Source organism: Pseudopodoces humilis, chromosome 1 (genome assembly GCF_049639895.1).
Source record: "Pseudopodoces humilis isolate 2021_Gansu_Grassland_sample_001 chromosome 1, ASM4963989v1, whole genome shotgun sequence".
NCBI lineage: Eukaryota > Metazoa > Chordata > Aves > Passeriformes > Paridae > Pseudopodoces > Pseudopodoces humilis.
Window position 1 is genome coordinate 43,086,820 of NC_142200.1, and position 20,302 is coordinate 43,107,121.

Sequence of the window (20,302 nt, forward strand, 5' to 3'; positions counted from 1 at the left end):
TTGCCACATTTTTCTGCACATCTCCTTGCTTATCAGGTGCTACCTAAATACTTGCAAAATCACCTCTCTCTTTATCCTTAGTGCTTATAACTTCTCTCTGTAATCCTTACTACAAAATGTCCACACTGAATCTTCAGGAATTGTTTCCTGTTGATTGTGTCTTTATGCTGTTTGGCTCCCTCTTGTTCACTGTCTTCTATTTAACTTGTAAACACTTTAAAGGTGCAATTGTTCCTTCTATACTTAAATAGTTCTATATAGTTCACCTATTGTTCTATAGTTCTTTACTTATGTACTTCCAACAATATTGACAAGTCTGCCAATTATTCTTCTAGTTCAAATAAATAAAAAAAAATAGGAAATATGTAATATTTATAGGATTGGAGTTCTGAGCTTTCTTGTCTGGCAGTGTTTCTCTGCTGAAAGGGATGTGATGTAGTCTTCCAAGTGAGAATGATGCTGATGTCCATTTAGACATCTCAGGTCTTTGAGATGCTAGTGGAGCATACATAAATAAAGTAGACTTTTATTGCAAGTAATTGATATATGATTTGAATAGCAGAGTACAGTTTCTACATATTTATAAGTGGAATTTATAGCTTCTTACATAATATTGCAGCCATAGTTTTACTTTGTTACTTAAATGTTTCTTGCCAATGGGTATTTTCTTAGGAAGTACATTGTTTCACTAAGCAAGGCTTATGCAGTACCTTGTTCAGAATCAGAGCCTCTAGTGATGAGACTTTTAATTTCTGACTTCATCTTTCTTCTCAGCTATGGGATTACATGTGTATTCACTTTCCTTTGTACCAGGAATTAAATGAAATCAACTGTATGTACCAAAAGTGTTCTTGAGGTAGGTTAATTAGGTCTGATCTAATTTGAGGGAAAAAAAGAATCAAACTAGTCTCTCTTGCTATCTCAGATACAAATACTGTAGTTGTCCCTTTCAAGATGTGGTTTAACAATGCAAAAATCTTGGGTAGTTACATGAGTTTGTGAGATTACAACTCTTTCTAGCTACTGATCAATGTAGTGCTGCCCTGACTGTATCTGCTTGTGTTGTGAACTCATCCATCTTAAGTCAAAACCCTGCAATAATGAACTTATTCTATTCCTTGTCTGTGGCACTTCTTAGGTCCATTTTGAAATGCTGCTGTGCTGTGCTGGTCTGAAGAATCCTGGGGAAGAGAATATAGAAAATGGTAAAGGAAAGGGCAGTAGGAAAGTTCTATATCTCAGCCTATCAGCCTGCAGATGTAATGCTGATTTCCCAGGAATTTGCTCCTTAAAATGTTCCTGTGTGGAATGGAGAGAGAGAAAGTCAGATATTATCTAAAAACCAACAAGCTTCCTGGCAGTATAGTGAAAATGTAAGAACAGAAGATTTTCAAAGCACTTAGGAACACCCAAGTTTACAGGCAGATGATTCATCTAATAATCCTATGCTGTATGCTCATGGCATTTGCATATTGTGATAGAATAGAATATTTCACTGTACTTGCACTTTTTTACTGAGTGTAATGAAATAGATGCATCTAAGTCAAGGCTGATTGTGTGTGTGTGAAGAGGAGGAAGGCTAAAGGTTGCTTATTGAAGCTCAGCCACTTTACCTATTAGCAGCTTTTCATGAAATATAATCTGCAGCTAAGTCATAAATGGTTGGGATCTGTCATAATTTAAGTGTACAGATAAGTTTTACTGAATATATTTTAGTTCACCAGAAAATTTTCTTCCTCAACAAGCTACAAGGTACAATGTCAGAGGGGAGGAAAATTCTTAATTGTGCTGTAGTGAGATGGAACTGCTCCCTGGCTGGCTTCTCTTTGTGGTAGAGGAACTGAAAAGAGAGGGAGAAGTTGGACTCCCAGATGTTTTATGGACTAGCAATGTACTGGAAGGTGGGAGAGGGAAAGTGAGTTATGCAGCAGAATGGTTTCCTGAGATGTCAAAGTTGATTGAAATTTTAAATTCTTATTGGCTAATGGAGTGGGAGTTCCCATGGCAAGAAATTCATGGCTTATCAAAGGAAAAAGACATCTGCACATGTAAGCCCTTGGCACAGGAAGAATTCTCAAGGAGGTCACTATCGCATTCCCTCTGTCCTTCAAACTATAAAATAGTTACTGCATTTTTTTTGGATGGAACTGCAAATTTTGTAACAAATGCAGTTGAGGTCAACTTGAAATATTGACAATTTGTTTAAAGGAAAGAAATCTTAATTACTTACTTTAAGGTATCTAATTATTTGTCTAATATTTAAAAGTTTTCATTTGCACCATAATTACAGATATTGCAATAATATCACTGGAGATTTTTTGTTTGTTTTGTTTGTTCTGGTTTTGTTTGTTTTTTTGAAGAGACCTTTCAGAATGTTAGTTCTTTGGGAAATAGAAGCTTTTAATATTCCATATACTTCAGAATATGAGGGGCGGAAAACCACATTTTCATGTTTTCAGACATAGTTCTGTGTTTTGAGATGAAGACAAATAGTACTGCAAATAATATAAAAATAATAGGGTTTAAATGGTTGAAAAGAATTTATACACTATGTTGGGATTGTTCATTTTTTCTTTTTCTGTAAGCACAGATGATTGGATGAGGTAGAGGTAATTGCAGCCCTATCTCAGCACCCTGGTAATCTTTTGATAGTAAGAGGAGCTGAAACACAAGAGCAGATTGATTTCTAACTATTTCTAACTATTTTCCTAATTTAATTTTTCCTTTAATTTTTTAATTTTGATTCAGTGGATATTTCAGAGGAAAACCTTAAGGGATAGGTTGGCAAGTTAAAATGGTCAAAAAACATTCAAATGTTTAAAATTTAAAAATTTAATTTAAATGTTTAATGAACATCTGTATGATAGTCTCAAGTATTCAATGAAAGCAGATAAGAGGGGCTGCTTTTCCAGAATGACCACTTTTGTGACAGTACTTCAAGTGATGCCCCTCTGGTAAAAGCAGAAACTGAAATTTCTTATTTTGAATTAATAGCCTGTGATTCTGAAACTTCATTGAAATATATGAATATGGATATATTGAAAGTTTCAAATATTCATGTATTAGTTAAAAGCTGAAGAAGCTAGCTGAGAGCAGGAATATTTGGCACCAGTAGGGTTTTTTTTCAGTGTTATAGATAAAAGTAGTAATGAAAGGGACTCAATCCATATCTGGTCTTGACAGGTGTCCAGAACCCATGTGTAGGTTTGAGTTTACATTGTGGAAAGGATCCAAAGATTAGGAGAATAAGACAAATCAACAAGGCAGTGGTGACCTAAGGAGAGCACTTTCTGGTCTAATTTCACTGTCAAACCAACCTGAGTATTGCAAGAGACAATTTTTCCCTTTTTTTCCTGTTTTTCTCATTTGCTCTCAGCGTTAAAACTGAAATTACATTGGACAACATAACAGATCTCAGAAAACAGTGTCTTATTCATCCCTGGGTTATTCCTTTCTGTCTTATTGCAGCAAAGAACCTTTTCTAGATTGAGTGGAAGAATATCTTAGAGCTCTCCATATTGTAGTTAATTGCAGTCTAATTTTTCAGCCAGAGGGTGCTTGAGTACTGGAACAGGCTCCCCAGGGAAGAGGTTACAGCATCAGGCCTGACAGAGTTCAAGAAGTGTTTGGACAACATTCTTAGGCACATGATGATGTTCTTGGAGGGGTCCTGTGCAGGGCCAGTAGTTGCACTTGATGATCCTGATGGGTCCTTTCCAACTCACCATATCTGTGATTCTAGCTTGTCTACCTTGGATGTAATGACCTATGCAGTTCAAATAAGAACTGGTTATGAAACAGTGCAGTGATCAAAGAAGATGCAGTCTGCTTTGACATCAGTAACTAAGAATCCTGAATGGTGAAATGAGATTGAGGAGGAAAAAACAGCAAATGTTTTTTCTCTTATGGTCTTCTGCTTCTTTTATTAAAATCTTTCTGCTTCTTTGTTAGTCCTAACCAAAAGGTAGCTGTGCAGCATACATGGAACTTGGAAACATCTCTATTGGTTTTAGCTCACAATTTTATATAAATCTATTTCCTGTTCTGTTACTAGGAACTAGTTTTCCTAGTAGGAAGAATGATATCACTCCTTTTTGAACTTGTGCAGAAATGGAGGAGAGTGCTGAAAATGCTGTCAGCAAGATAAATGTTTATCAATGCTTCCTGGCTCTGAGCCCATAAATATGGGCACAGCCTTTGTGCTGATATTCTTTGTTCCTGGCATCTGTGGCAGTTGTAGTATTTCTAAAGACTTGCTGTTTGATTATAGAATAATTTAGATTGGCAGGGGCACCTGGAAGTCACCTGATCCAACCTCCTGCTGAAAGCAGATCCAACTGGATTGAATTGCTCAGGGTATTGTCCAGTTGAGTTTTGAATAAATCCGGGGGTGAAAATATTGCTGTCTCTCTGGGAAACCTGTTCCAGTGTCGGACAACTGTGAGAAAATTGTAATATATAATTGTAACATCCCACCTTATGTTCATTGCCTTGTGTCTTTTCACTGAGTACTTTCAAATGTTCAGTTTAGTCTTCTCTGTACCACAGTACTATATTGCTGAAGACAGCAAAAAAATGCATCCTCCTCTTAGCCATTTCTATTTAAGACTGAAAAAAAACCATTTATTTTAGTTTCTGTACATAGTATGCTTGATTTTGGAAGGTTTCCTCTTGGCTTGTTCTGGTATTAATGTTTGTCTCTTTCTGGGATGCCCGAACTGAACATGGTACCCCAAATATGATTTCACAAGCTGATGAATAGACAACAGTTGCTCCTATCGATTTGCTGGTTATCCTGTTGCCAGTACAGGGCAGGATACTGTTGACTGTGTTTGCTACAATGATAGGTGGGTGGTAATACCTTGTCTGAGGGTTTTGTAATAGAGCCTGGGTATAGATAGGTTTACTGCAGCTCAACGGCTGCAGTGAAATACAATTAATACAACTGGCTTGTTTCTCATGCTGTGTGGAAGTAACTGATAAAAGGCTGATGAGTTTTGCAGGGTGTGGTAGATGTTTATGTTTGTATTTTTCTTTCCCCATTATTGCCTTCATTTATTTCTTTCTAGGGAATTATTCTCATGGGTCTCTTAAAAGTTTCTTGAGTAAACGTAACTTGTCTGTCCCATTGTTTCACAATTTCTGCAGGGAAATGCCTGTACTACAGAACTGGTTGTTGTTTAGGAGCTGTTTTTAGCTATATTCCTTTATTAAATTTCACCTGTAATTGAAGGCTTCATTTGGAGGCAGGAATACTTTGGTGAGCTACAGAGGCCTTCTTCTTGCTTGCATTGCAGTTTTTCATGTCAGTTCCACAAATTATCATCAAATTCTTTACCTGTGAAATTGTAGTTTACTTTCTGATTATTAGGGACTTCCTTTTTTCTCTTGTGCAAAGAGGAAATTGAGGTTTAAGCACTCTGCTTGATCTCTGATTTCCAGTGATCAAACGTTCCTCAGCATTCTGACTAAGGGCTTGATCTCATTGAACCCATTGAGCTCTGGCAGTATCATGGGTAAGTTTTCTGCCTGGGAGGAGCAAAGACTTTTCCATTATGTTTGCCCAGCACAGTCATTCCTAGCACCTGATGCTGAATAAATTATCGTAGTCTTGTCATTCATGACTGTCTTTCACTTTTACCAACAGATTAACTTTGACTAAACATGCATATTTATTTCTGAATCAGTAGTTCTGCATTTTTAGCTGATGGTTTTCCTAAAGCCCTTAGGTATTACTCGTTATTAGTCAGGGAACTTGCCTGCATAAGATTTCAATCAGTATTCATTTTGTGATGTTCTTCTTAGTCAGAAAACAGAGAAAAACCAGGTACTTATGGTGTGCAGCTAACTTCACAAGGACAAAGTAATTATAAGACCTCATATGAAAGGAGGTTTTTACTTAAGCCAGCCAGTTGTTTGAATGCATTCTTCTCATGGGTTGAGAAGGAGAGATTGCATACCCTGGGGACATTTATCTGAACTGTGATGCCTCACTGACATGGCCAAAGCTTTAACCATTTCCACATCTGTCTGTGGTGAAAGATAGCTTATTTACTGTCTTTTGATTAATAAGACTCTTTCTACAAGTGACTAGTTTTTGCTTGCTTTTCTATAGCTCTTACTCTTAGGTAATCTTTTGTATTCAAATTATGCAATGATATTATAGGGAGAAGCATACAATGATTATGCTTTGTGTGGGATCCAGTGCTAGATTCTTGTGAGCACAGTGCAGAGATTGGTTTCAGGACTTAAAAATGCAAAAGATGTTTTTTTGCAAGGTATAGTCAATGGTTAGTTCACTTTTAGATTTATGGTTGTCCTATTTTTTTTAGCTTCAGTTCATTGTGCATTTATTGAATTATTCTACTTATTACTTATTACTGTATAATCAACTAATAGCCTGAGAGGATAGAATAGTGTCAAATATGTTAGAAATTATATTGAGCATTGTATACTATATCATGCTTAAAACTACTGCTAGAGAAAGAAAATTTGATTCAATTTTTTCACTGTAAATGGAGATCCCCTCATTTACTGTCTTCCAATAAACAGTAAACTGACATTTATTCAATTCCTCAGACTTGCAGTCAGAGGACTCATCCATTTGACGTATCCCTGGTTGCAATGAGTATACAGAGGTTGTCTGAAGTATTAAAAAAACAATTTTGAAGGTTCTCTGTTGCAGTTGATATAGATTTGTCCATCTGCACCATTTGAATGATCACTGTTAGCCTCCAGAAACACTGGTAGCTTTTGGGTTTTTTTTAACAGATTGAGGTGATTTATGTCTTTGTAAGATATTTTTCTTATAAGGAGATATACATATACAGACACAAATGGAGTCTCACTATCCCTGTGAAATAAGATTGGATTTATTATTATTTTACAAATAGTGCAAAACTGCTATTGAATATTAAAAAACAAATCAAGTAAAGAATATATTTCAAGGCACGTAGTTTTTTTTGTTTTTTTTCATTGTTGTATCTGTTTTCAAAACAACTTTTAATTAACAACAAATGTGTAAAAATAAAGACAATACTAAGGAAGTTGAACACTTACAATAGTATTTATTGATGTTTGTTGTGAATTTCTATTTTTGAATAGGAACCAGTTTACAGCAGTCTTACATTACTTGGGGGATTGTCCTTCACTGCTAAATTGTTTAATGAATCAATTTCACAGACTAAAGTCATCATCTTGTGGAAGATATTCTAGCTCCTAGAATTGTAACTGTGGTATTTCAAAAGCAATCTTCAGTTGACCTCTATTTACTGTATATTTAAATTAATCGTAGAATTTAATCTTTAACACTTCTGTGTTAATTTGCCATGCATGAACTCTGCCAATAATATATTTCTAACTCTAGTATTGCTGAGAACAATATTGCATAACCTTGAAATAAGAAGAGATCCATGTGGGACTTGTTCTAGAAATGCCCCATGAGATGATTCCCCATTTACAATTACTACTGGAGAACTTTCTGTTAACCTGTTTGAATCCATACCAATTTTTATGCAATATGTTAAATGTGCTTTTCAGAAGTCCCATGAAAACAGGTGTTGACTAGCAGACGAGTAACTTCAGGGGCACTGGTCATTTGTCAAGACCTATTCTTTGTACAGCCATGTTTACTGCATTTGAATCTTGCAGAATCCTTGGGTTCTTTATGAAGTATTTCCTATCTGAGTTTTTCAGGAATTTCTTCCTCTGGAAAGATCAGTGTATAATGTTGCTACAACTGTTCTGATGATAGATCATCTTTGTTTTTTAAGGTCTGGGCATGTTAACTTTTTACTAATTACTTTGAAAATATTCTTGACATAATGCTTTTTTCCTATGTTTTTGGGTTTGTTTGGCCTTGGTTTTCTGGTTTTGCTTTGGCAGAATAAAAGCTGCATTTTAAAATCAAGTTTGTGACCTCCAAGTTCATCTTTTGTTTGCCATTTTAAAATAATTTTTTAGTAATAATTAATACTTTTGTATGTTTTAAAGTAATCACATTTCTAACATCCTGGTCTTGTTCAGAATGTCAGTCATTGACCTAGTTTCAACTTCACTTGTTATGTTGTATATTTTACTACATTGAATGCTTCTAAGTGCGTGGCATATTTTCTTGGCTTTGCTTTGGTGTATGAGTACAGCATGATAACTTACTAAGTTTCTATATAAAAATGAGTCTTGTGCTTTTCCTGTGAAGTTGTGGGATGATAAACTGATGCAGTATTGTAAGAAATGCTTTGGGTTTTGGTGTACTGCTTGGAAGGAGCTTGATTCCCTAATGGAGAGTTATCTGTGAATGATATCATTTTCTTTAAAAAAAAGGTGTAAATAGTCTTCAAGTGAATACTTAAATAAAGCTACCTGATCTAAAACACTGAGCCACTTTTACAGATATTTTTATACTTCTAGAATTAATGCATTGGTCGTCCCCCGTCCCCCCCCCCCCCCAACAGTCTAACACTTAAAATAACTAGTGAGCTATAAAAATTCGAGGCAAAAAAATGATTCACCTGATATTTTTAATATGTCCTCTGAAATACAGGATGATCCCTTTAATGCCCTAATGTGCATTATCAGAATGAGTTTTAAATAATGCACTAAAACCAGGACTTTTGATGATAGATGCTGTATGTTCATGATTGCTGATGCAGATCTATATCAATTGATAGGAAAATTTCATCTGAATTAATTATGAGCTTTGAGCTCACACTTGCAGTTGCTTGAGATGGACCACTGAGTATAGAATTGATTCCAAGGTGTCCTATATGTGTGTATTCTTTTATATTCCACACTGCCCTTTCCATCTGATTAACTTGTAAACTGTATGACAGCCTGGATTCTATGTTTCTTGAGTCAGAAATTCTTTTTCCTGCTTATTATGAACCATATACAGTGAAATAAGAATGAGTAAAATTGCTTCTAGGTGGTTACATTGTTAGATGTTTTCTTTGGTTACATGTGAAATTTTGCCTTCCTGGTTTGTGCTTTGCCTTGCACTATGACAGCGATGGTTGGTACAAATGCAGAAAGACAGAAGGAAAAGAAAAATCACAGGTTAGTTGAGGTTGGGAGGGAGCTCTGGAGATTATCTAGTCCAACCTCCCTACTCAAGAAGTGGCACCTGGAGCCAGTTGCCCAGGACCGTGTCCAGAAGGCTTTAGGCTATTTCTGAGGATATTCTCCACAACCACTGTGAGCAATCTGTGCCAGTGCTCCATCCCCCTCACAGTACAGGAGTGTTTCCTGGTGCTCAAGTGGAACATCCTGTGTTTCATTTCATGCCTGCTGCCTCTGGTTCTGTCCCTGAGCAACACTGAAAAGTGCCTGGCTCTGTCCCTTTCTGCAGTTTCCCTTCGTATTCCTTGTATACATATACACTCGCCTTGGTACGCATAGTGTGACCCCCTGAGCTTTCTCTTCCAGGCTCAACAATCCCTGCTCTCTCAGCCTTTCCTCCCAGGAACAGTGCTTCAGTCCCTTTGTTCTCCTTCATGGCCTATTGTTAGATGCACTCCAGGATGTCCATGTGCTCTATTCCACTGTGGAGCTCAAAACTGGACATATACCAGGTGTGGCTTGAACAGTGCTGACTGAAGGCTGTGAAGAATCACCTTGACCTGCTGGCAGTGTGCTTCCTAATGCATCCCAGGATGCTGTTGGCCTTCTTTGCAGCACATTGCTGGCACATGTTCCACTTGATGTCCACCAGGACCTCCAAAGCCTCTTCTGCCAAGCTGCTCTCCAGTTGGATGCCCCTAAGCATATTTTGGCGCATGGGGTTGTTCCTCCCCAGATGCAGAAATTTGCACTATTCATTGTGAACTTCATGAAGCTCCTGTCAGCACATTATTCCAGTCTGCTGAGGTGCCTCTGGATGGCAGCATGGCCCTTTGGCATATCAGCTACTTACTCCTTTTTTGTGTCGCAAATAAACTTTTTGAGGTTATGTTCTGCCTGTCATCCAGATAACTAATGAAGGTGTTAACAGGAATGAGCCTGGTATTGACCTGTGGGGTACATCACTGGTCACTGACCTCACCTTTTGGGCTTGGTCATTCAGTTTTTGATCCAGCTTACCATTTGCTCAGCCAGCAAACAACATCAGCCATCAACAGTTGTCTGGGAGGGTCTTATGGGGTACAGTGTGAAAGGCCTTACTGAAGTCCTGGCAACAATGCCCCCTGCTCTTTCCTTATCTGTCTTTCATCAGAGAAGGTTACCCAGTTGGTTGACTATTCCTGATGATTTTCTTGTCATTTGTGTACCTGAAGAATGATTTCCAGGATTAGCTGCTCCATCACCTTCCCTGGGATCAAGCTGAGGCTGATCAGCCTATACTTCCCTGGGTCTTCCCTCTTGAAGATAGGAGTGATATTCACTTTCCTCTAGTCCTCAGGCCCTCCTTCCACTTGTCATGATTGATCAAAGGTATTCAGGAGTGGCTGTGAAAAGCCATTTGCCATCTCCCTTAGCACTTGGTACATCCCATAAGGGCCCATGGACTTAACCTGTGTCCTGTTTGCTTAAGTCTTCCACCAAAGGCAAGAGTACAACTTCCTTGCTCCAGACTGGTCTTGGGGATTTGGACTTCCTGAAGACTGGTCTTGTTAATAAAGGCTGAGAAAAGGTGACATTCAGCATTGCAGGCTTATCTGTGTGTTTTTCTCATTGAGCAGTGGGTTCACATTCTCCTGAGTTTTCTTCTTGTCACCTATGTACTTACAGAAATGTTTCTTACTGTCTTTGACATTCCTGGCCAGACTCAGTTCCATTTGGGCTTTCACTTTCCTAACTGCATTCCTGGATGCTCAGATATTTTTTCTATATTCCTCCTGCATTACCTGTGATTGCTTCTGCCCACTGTATTATTTTTGGGTTTGATTCTTTTTTTTCCCAGGAGGTTTTTCTTCATCCATGCAGGCCTCCTGGCATTTTACCTATTTTCATAGTCATTGAGATGGATCTCTTGTAAGCTTGAAGGAGATTATCCCTGAATATTACCCAGCTTTCTTGCCCTGCCTTCACTTGAGGGCCTTATCCCATGGGATTCCACCACACAGATATTTGAAGAAGCCAAAGTCTGCTCTCTTGAAGTCCAGGGTTATGAGGTTTCTTTTGCTTCTTCCTGCCCCTAGGATCCTGAACTCCACCATCTCATGATCTCTGCAGCCAAGGCTGCCCTTGATCTTCATATCCCCAGCGAACACCTTCTCCTTGGTAAGTGTGAGGTTCTGCAGATCACTTCCTCTCACTGGCTCTAGCACTTGTGGCAGGAAATTCCTGGAGTTTTATCTGGCTGCCTTGTGCTGTCAGCCATCCCCCATCCCCTAGAAGAAAAGCAGTGTTTCTCTGTTGCACTCCTGGCCTGTGTGGATTGAATGCTTAGTTCCTGTTGCTGCTGATTGATGTGACACGTGAACTGTGCTCCTTGTCACAGATCTTTGCCAACAGACCTGTACCAATAGATTAGATTTATTTTTAGGACTAAATTAATATTTTTGATTTTTGTCTGATGTTTTAGCTTCTGATGTAATTAATTGGCTGCTCAAACATCTGCTGCTACCTGAGCAGCTGCTGAATGATAGTGGAATAAACTGAGCAGATCTGTACTCCTTGTAACTGTGATTGTGCTGGAGAGCCAGGTAGTGGGAAAAAGACTGCCCAGAAAGGAGAATGTTTTATTCCTGATTCATTCCTGATGTGTTTGTGTAGAGTTGGATAGTGAATTGACAAGCAGTTCAGCAAAAAAGAGGAGGTAGACAAGAATTGATAAAAAACATGGCCAGGTTAGATCTTCCTGGCAGCAAGAGCAGCTCTTGCATACTTAAACCAAGGTGGCAGCAGACTTTACCTGGTTGAGTTTTTTTTTTTAATTATGTCTTTTCATGATGTCTATTTTTAAGACAAATGCCTTTTCTAACTTTCTCTCTCACAAAGGTCTTGTGTTTGTTCAAATTTTTCTCCTCTGTGTCAGAAGGGATAAGTTGTACTTCACTAAAGGGAAGATGCTTTTGCAGAAAATCTTGTTTTTCCAAGGTTTATGTCTACATTATCTGGACTGCAGTAACATTTCCCATAAAAATTGAGAACATTTACATGGCCTCTTGATATTTTTGTGGACTTGTTTGAAAATCGTTAGTCTGAATTCTTTACAATATCAGGTTCCTAAGACTTTTGCCCTTATTGTTTCTTCCATCTCACTTCAGGGGAGTGAGCAAACAACTGGGTGGGGACTTAGCTGTTAGCCACATCAACCTACCATACCTGGTTTATGTGAATTAAGGTTATCCTTCTATAAGCCTGCTGAAAGCTCTATAAACCTTCTGCAGATTTAACAATCCAAGTGACTGTAGCTTTTGGTATCACATAAAAAAGGAGAATAAAGCACACAGTCTTCCAGATGCTAGCTCTGAAATCAATATTTACTAACAGATTTATATAAGAAAACCCACTTTATTTTAGTGTTGGAATAGGAAGATATTGAAGAGAAGAGCTGTGCCTATGGGAGAAAAAACTTATTCGGGAAAAAAGAAGGGATTTTACCAATGAAAAATATGTTAAAATTTGAAGAAAGGAATTTTTTGTTAATTAAGCATTTTTTTGTACTATTTGAAAGGCAAAGATGCACATGGTTTTACTTTCAGGAAAGCCTTGAATTTTGAAATTGCTTGTTTGAAGGTAAAAAGTTGTTCTTGGCAGAACAGATCAAATTTCCTTTATGTTGGTTCCTAAAGGAGGAGATTTCTTGAATTGGTAACTTCATATAGGAATTCACAGATTGTACAAAATCCTTGAAATGCTTGGTAGAGACACCCTAAAAATTCCAGTATTTGAATGGAAAACTACAAATGGAATTAAATATTTGGAACTTTACGAGAATTGGTTTAAATTTCTGAGAAGTTTTTGTGTAATTTTTGTTTAAGGAAATCTGATTGTTATCTGTTGTCTTGAATCCTGGTAAGAAGTTTTCTTCTGTGATTTCCTACCTGTTGTCAGGCCAAGGTTGTAGCTTTTTTGTTTTGCTTTGCTTCTGTTTTGGTGGCCAGAAGGTGCTGAGACGACTTCAGGATGGTAGCAGCTGAGTAACTTCTCACTTGTGTAAACTCTTGTTGACAAACACAGCTAGTCATGCTGGCCAAGGGTTTGAGAATTTCATGCCATGCACGGCACCTGACAGGTTAAGAGACTCTTTTAGCTGTTAATATTCCTTGTTTTAATAAAGAGTTCTTTGAAAGCTGGGACAATGCCCCCATTCATTCATTTAAAAATAAAGACATTATTGTAGGGCTTTGAAATACTTGTCCTTGAAGGACAGTGCTGGTGTTTTTATCTCTGTAGGTGCTGGTAATATTGTTTGCTAATGTGGTGGAATTAATCACCGTGTTTTCCCCTCTCGAAGTGCCCCCACTCCCTTGCACACAGTTCTCTGTAGCTCCAGACTCTGTCTTGGGCTATAAGAAGTTATTGGTTGATCTGGAGTTACTTGTGCATGGAACTGGTGCTGGGTCATCTGATGGAGTTCCTGAGATAATTTTCCAACTTTTCTTTAATCTCTTTATTTATTTTTAATCCCTGGTATGTTTAGTTCTTTCCCCCAAAGATGCAGAGCACTTTTTTTTGTTGATAGGGTGGTTGCTAGTTACAGGGAGCCAAATCCCCCAGGCAATAGGGTGCTTAATGTAGGTGAAGTGACAGATGATCCCTTTGACCCTCTTTGCTAACTCCTGTAAAGGAAATTTCTCCTTCTCTTTGCAATATTGTTTTAGCTCTTTGAATTCTGGGTAGACATTTGCTCACTCAGATATATAAATGCAGTTTCATTTCTACCTTACTTACTTCTGTTGAATACAAAGAAATGTCTTGAGATCATATTTGGGGCTTTGGGTGCAAGATTGAGACAGAAAAATATTTCATGCTGTTGTTTTTAGTGAATCACTTAATTACTCAGAATGTTGATTTACTCACCCTTGATGCTTATAATAAATATTTCATGTATAATTATAAAACATTAATACTTTGAGATTGGCAGAGATTTGTAACAGTTGTGTAACAAAGCAGCTGTTTGGAGTGAATGAATAACAGTACATTTTGACTGGAAATTGTGCTAACTAGTGAGTAAAAAAAGGGACCATTATATGGGACTAAAAGATTTCCTAGGCTTTTTTCTTTGTCCTATATTTCAATGATATTTTAGTAGATCTATATATGAGACATGTATCTACATATGAAAATGTTTTTATTGGTAAATTAAATTTTCTTGTCACTCTCAGTTGCTTTTTGTAAGTTAAAGAGAAATGAAAGTGTCATATAAAATGTTTATCGACAGTCTGTTGTTTTTGGGTTTGAACAGAGCCATGGTTATGAATCCATTTTATTCTTTTCTATTGTTGCTGTTAGGTTTCACAGTGTGGACCCTCATCTCAAAGAATTATTGTTCACTGACCATGGTTTCAGACACAGTAAAAAATGTCGAATACATTATAGATGTATGTTAGGATAATTTGGAAATACATAGTTTTAATACAAATTCAAAATTGCTTTTTTGTTTTATCAGCAAACACATATCTCTTTATGGTGCAAGCTCGTGGTATAATGTTGAGAGAAAATGTGAAAACAATAGGACACATGATAAGATTGTACACTAACAAAAATACGACACTGAATGGCACAGGTAAGAACACTTCTTATTTAATTTCACTAATGACATAGCTCAATCATAAAAACTTAGACCCAAGTCCTATTTCTCTGAAATTTGAGTCAAGGTCAAATAGTTACTATTTTTCAGTTCCCTTTAGTAGGAAAGATTTGTATTAGCTGCAACAAAGATACTTGTTTTTAATTATAATTCCTCTAGTGCAATAAAATTATGTTTTTAATCATGCTGCTAGGAATTTTTTAACCAAAAGTTAATGCTCTTACATGCATGATGATATGGTAGAATTTCAGTGGATAACAGGTTTTTACAAAAATCAATTCTTCTTTTTAAGATTATCCTGAAGGAAACAATTCTAGTGACTGGGTTGCTCAAACAACAATGTATCTTCCAGAGAACTTCACCTACTCTCCTTACCAACCTTGTCCAGAGAAGCTGCCTTATATGAGTAAGTTTTAAACTGATCTTAATGTTTATCTAGTAAATTGAATTGTATTTTAAACAAGACACAGTTATTTTTATTTAAAATAAAATTGTAAGGAGTCTTAAGTATAGAACAGAAAGTAGTGAACAAAATACATCTGATAATGCACAATGATGCTTAGCAGAAATTTGCCTGTAACTAATGTGTTCTGAAGTTTTGGTGTCTTTACTAATTCGAAATCAAATAATTGAACTACTGATTTGTAAGAGAGAAAATTTCATATAGTTTCTGAAGTTATTTGTGATGCATTCCAGAATTCTAATCTCTTGTCTTTTAGACACCTGACTTTATCTGTGAGCTGTCATTCAGCATGAGCAATTAATTAAATATCTAATATATCAGTTCAGATCCATACCAAAAAATGTTGCTGGCAGTTGAACTGAATTCTGATCAATTTTAATTCAAAGAAAAGGAGTAGATTTTATTAGGATAATCTAGATTCCATTATAACTTTTTTTTTTTAATCTGTTGAAGAAAACAGAAACAGTGCATGTTACCTGTGTTTCTTTTAAGTAATGTCAGATTCTAAGCTTTGTTTTATGTTTTAAATATACAGACATGGAGCCAAAAGTATAGATCAGTTGCTGTTGTTTATGAAACTAAATCAGATAGAAAACTGTCTTAAACCAGGTAGTAATTAGGCCCATGGTATCGTAATAGCCTTATTTCAACATCTTTCCCTCCAGACATAGGGTTTGACTTTCAAAATCACATTTTTATATAGTATTGAACATCTGAACAAATAAAACCAAAGTATTTCATTCGTAAATGTTTTAGCTACGTTTGGAAACATTAAATGTTCACCAAAGGACAAATCTGGATGATCAGAGAAACAAGATGTGATGTTTCTGATGATTGAAAAATGCATATAAATTAGTATTTTTAATGGCACTTTCAAGGGACCAGGCTGTTGGAATTCTGCCAGATTAGTTCAAAACTAAATAGTTCTACTAGTAATTTCTCTATAGATCTCCTTGTTGCTGCTCTCATTTTTCCATTATTTTTGTTGTTGTTAGTAATTGCTCTGTACTTCTTCTATCCTGTTTAATTTAATAAATATTAATTTTAATAGAAAATTATTCACTATATAAGTTGCTTTTCAACAAAGGGATATGTGTTTCCCTTTTTGGTTTCCATGTATGGCATTTTAATGATCATCTCTCTATTTATAATCTAAATCATCTCTGAAGATCTTTTAATCTAATGAAATGTTGTAGGAAGTGTGAAATAGCCAGGGAAGAAAGACTGTTGAGTCATGTATACTTTGACATGCTTAATTTGTCCAAGGTTATTATAGAAGTCAACTTTTCTTCTTTGCATCCACTTGCCATATTTATATCATGAAAGGGGCATGGTAAAATCATATTTGGTCCCAAGTCCATATGCTCTTAAAATAGGAACAGCTAATGCCTTTTGTTGTGTGACTCAGTATAACAGGTTATAACCCACTGGTTGAGCAATGCTGTTGTAATTCGTAAGCAAAACACCTCTTCTTCAAGATAGAAGCAGTACAAGAATCTGTCTGTCTGTCTTTTCCTTTGTAGATGAACTGATAATTCCAACCTTTCTAGACTGCATAGTTTCTAAAGCTCTTGTCATTCTTGAATTTTTTGCATCATAGACTGTCTTTAATTTGATTTCTTTGTAAAGCATCATAACTGGCTTAAATCCTGTCTACAAAACAAATTAGTTTTGGAAAACTCTTTTTTTTTTCACACAGCAGCAGTTAATACATTCCAGGATGAGATTTTGTATTTTTGTACAATTGCATTGCATTGGATCATATTAATGTGCAATCCATTATAAACTGTAAAACTGTCTTTCTGCATATATTCTATATCTATAATGCAGCCAGGTATGGCTTGTTTTGTTGTGCATGCTTCATTTTTTCCTTCAGTAACACACCATCCTTTATTATTTCAAATTAATTTTACTTTATTGGTTTCTGTATGTCATTTGTTGAATTAATTTTTTTTCTGATTTTCTTCTTCAAAATCTTTTTTGCTTTCTCAGCTTTCTTATTTTGTGGATTGCATAAATATGTGTTATTGCAGCCTGCTAGACACTGATGGAACTAGTGAATAATAAGCACAGTTATTTACAGAGATGCCTTCTCCTGCCCCCCACCAGTGACAGGGAAAAAATGCTGATATCTATTCACTCATCTCCTATGTACTTTTGATAGTACCAATACTTATAATTCAGTATAATTATAAACTATAATTAGTATAGTAATACTATTGTTGTTTTTTAAACACTCTGGATGGAATTTCATCATGTCCCATGGACTTAGAAGCACCTTTATCTAAAGGCTTTATCTAAATACTATTCTACCATTTAATGTTTTCTTCTAATTTAAACTGTATAATCATCTGATTGCATCTGCACTTTTCTCAGAGGACTGAGGTATCTGAATCACGTGTTATTTCCTTCACTATCCGGTGTAGTAATTGACCTTTATTTATTTTCTCTTTAGATTCTGTATTTGAACTGAAAGACTCTTTCTGTCTCTTGGTAGTTGAAATTGATTTTTTAAATTAAATTTTTAATTTTTTTAAAATTTATTTTTTACATTTTTATATACTGGTCCTTTGTTGATTGACCTTGACTCTATATTTCATAAGATTTCTTTTTTTGGTTGTTGAAGAGTTTCAGACACAACCATTATGATAATATAAGCTTATTTTTAAATAGTTATTTGAATTTTTAATTTTTTTAAAATTTTTATTTAAATCTCTGTAGGACTAGCTTGTTCTAGTGTCTATCTATACAGGTTTTTTAGCAACTGCCAGGTTTTCTTTTTTCATAAAATAATGAAATAAATATGGGTTTCTTTGAATCTCTTGAAATAGCTTCATAATGTACTGTTATTTATAATTTTTCACCTATGATTTTACATTAAAAAAGTTACCTTTACTTGCAAGTAGTACTATATTTAATCATACCTCAAACTAAAATAGCTCTTGCAGTATCTTCTACCTTCTTCTGAAAACAATAGTTATTCCTAGTGTGTTCCAAAAATTTCAATGTTTTCAAAAGATTTAGATAGCTAGTTCATTTTGTGACACAAACAATCTATTTGGCACAAAGAGGATCTTTTGGGTGTGGACACATGGGAGAAAATGGGAGTGTTTTTATTTTTACTGACTTTAAACCAACCCTCACCAAAATACTTAACTTTCTAGACAAAAGTAAGAAGAATATTTTATGGTGTTTGTCAGAAAGTTCTTGCAAGATTTTTATTTGATGATCTAGATTATAGTAGTTGCTGAATGAAAACTTGAGCTTCTAATTAATGAGTGTTACATTCATTCATACTTCATTCATACTTCTCCCCAGATTTCCTTGATTCTTTCTATTGCTTTTGAGGGTATTTACTATGAATCATTATTTTCAGTTTTTACACATGCATAAACTAATGACTGACAACTTTCAACTGTCAACTTAATATTTTCTCATAGTAGGTACTAATCTGATTTTTTTCAAATCTTGTTGTGGTCTTTATTCAATAACTTACTGAATTTCACTCTCATGTCTTTTGCAAATGCTTTTCCCATTGGAGTCATTAATTTTACCAATGGTAATTCTCAAATCCAGCCCATTGCTATTGGTTTGAAGCAAATAGTGGTGAATTAGTGGATGAAGACTACGTGAAATGTGCACATCATCTAAAATTTAAATTGAGGAAGTTTGTGGAGTGTAGTGATGATTCATTTTCTTTTAATGTGGAAATGGAACAGGAAGGCACACAGAATTTGAGTAAAGGTGCTATAGTGCAGGTGATGTGGGATTTTTACTAGTGGTACTTGAAATGAAAGACAACGCAAATTTTCTCTAAAAGATGCAAAATTCAAATTATTTGCCTTGTTCTGTGTCCTCTGAAATGAGTATTTTGTTTATGGGTTTTATGGAAGGAATGTTTGTTTTTGGAAACACTAAAAATTCATTCTTTAAGAATTCAAGATTAAGAGGACAGTATAAATTGTTTCTTATTTCCTTGTAGGTAGTGTAGCTACAAAGTTCTGATGCCATTTGTCCATGATATTCCTTGTAGTGTTAGGTCAATTGTCTTAATTAAAATTAGTATATAATTTTTTTTCCTCTCTTTAGGAGGCCTTATTGATGTCAATATGAGTGAAATTAGTTTTGATGAAATTCAGCAACTGTTTTCAAAAGATTTAGACATTAAACCAGGAGGACACTGGAAACCAAATGACTGTAAGCCACGGTGGAAGGTTAGATGCTGATTTTCTGTTTTGGTTTATTTTTTCTTGTTGGTATGCAAGAATAATTTACCATTGCAAGCACTCAGTCTTTTGGTGCTACATATGTAGTATATTATAGTATTTGTAGTATGCCATCTGTGCTCAGGAAGAAACTTCAGCTAGGAGAAAAATTTGAAATGTATCTTCAAGAACTTTCAAAGGTTCATTAGCTGTAGTTATTAAACATTTCATTATATGGATGCAAATCTGTCCTATGTGTCTGTTGCTTGAAGTATAACTCGAAGTAAGTGAACATAAAAGGAAAATCTTATTTTTGTTTTACTCAAATTTTTTTTCTTAATTATTTGAGCAAATTTCTAGCACACCTTCCTAGGGGGAACCAACATGTAAAACACTGAGCCAATTTAAATGTAAAAGTTGAAAAGCCACAGGAAACTTGATCTGTACTGAAAAATTAAAATTTTAAAATGCTGATATGATAGTTTTGGGTTTTTTTTTTTCTGAAGGTGGCTATCCTTATTCCTTTCCGGAATCGTCATGAGCATCTTCCAATTTTTTTCCGCCATCTGATACCTATGTTGCAGAAGCAGAGGCTGGAATTTGCCTTCTATGTTGTTGAACAGGTAACAGCATCTACTTGAAAAGTGACTTTCAAGATTCCTTACTAAAAGGGGTTTGATATTCTTACCAAGATTTGGATGAATCCAGAATTTTAAAATTGTTACTCCACTCTTCTACTTCTTTGAATGAAAAAGGAAAGTTCACCTCCATTCCCCAGTTTAAGCACTGGCCAGAGACATGACACTTTCCTTCAAATATATTGTATTTATATTATATTGATATATTGATATATATATATTTATATTGTACTGATATTTTGTAGGTAATAAGATGACCTCTTAGAATCTATTGACATTGTAAATTTTCACAGCAAAAAAG

The 20,302-nt window shown here is 35.6% G+C and overlaps 1 protein-coding gene across 2 annotated transcripts in view; it reads left to right on the top strand.

Moving 5' to 3' along the window:
• The window catches only part of B4GALT6 (beta-1,4-galactosyltransferase 6), a 31,447-nt gene that overhangs the window by 1,434 nt on the left and 9,711 nt on the right, over positions 1-20,302 (top strand). Inside the window, exons 1-6 of one of the 2 annotated variants that reach the window (XM_014255881.2) lie at positions 751-856; positions 1,139-1,205; positions 14,555-14,671; positions 14,988-15,101; positions 19,248-19,372; positions 19,870-19,986. In XM_014255881.2, coding sequence (XP_014111356.2) covers positions 821-856; positions 1,139-1,205; positions 14,555-14,671; positions 14,988-15,101; positions 19,248-19,372; positions 19,870-19,986 — 576 coding nt within the window. In that variant the 5' untranslated portion in view covers positions 751-820. Of the gene's footprint in view, positions 1-750; positions 857-1,138; positions 1,206-14,554; positions 14,672-14,987; positions 15,102-19,247; positions 19,373-19,869; positions 19,987-20,302 lie in introns of those variants that run through there. The other variant, XM_005517196.3, reaches the window with a different exon arrangement.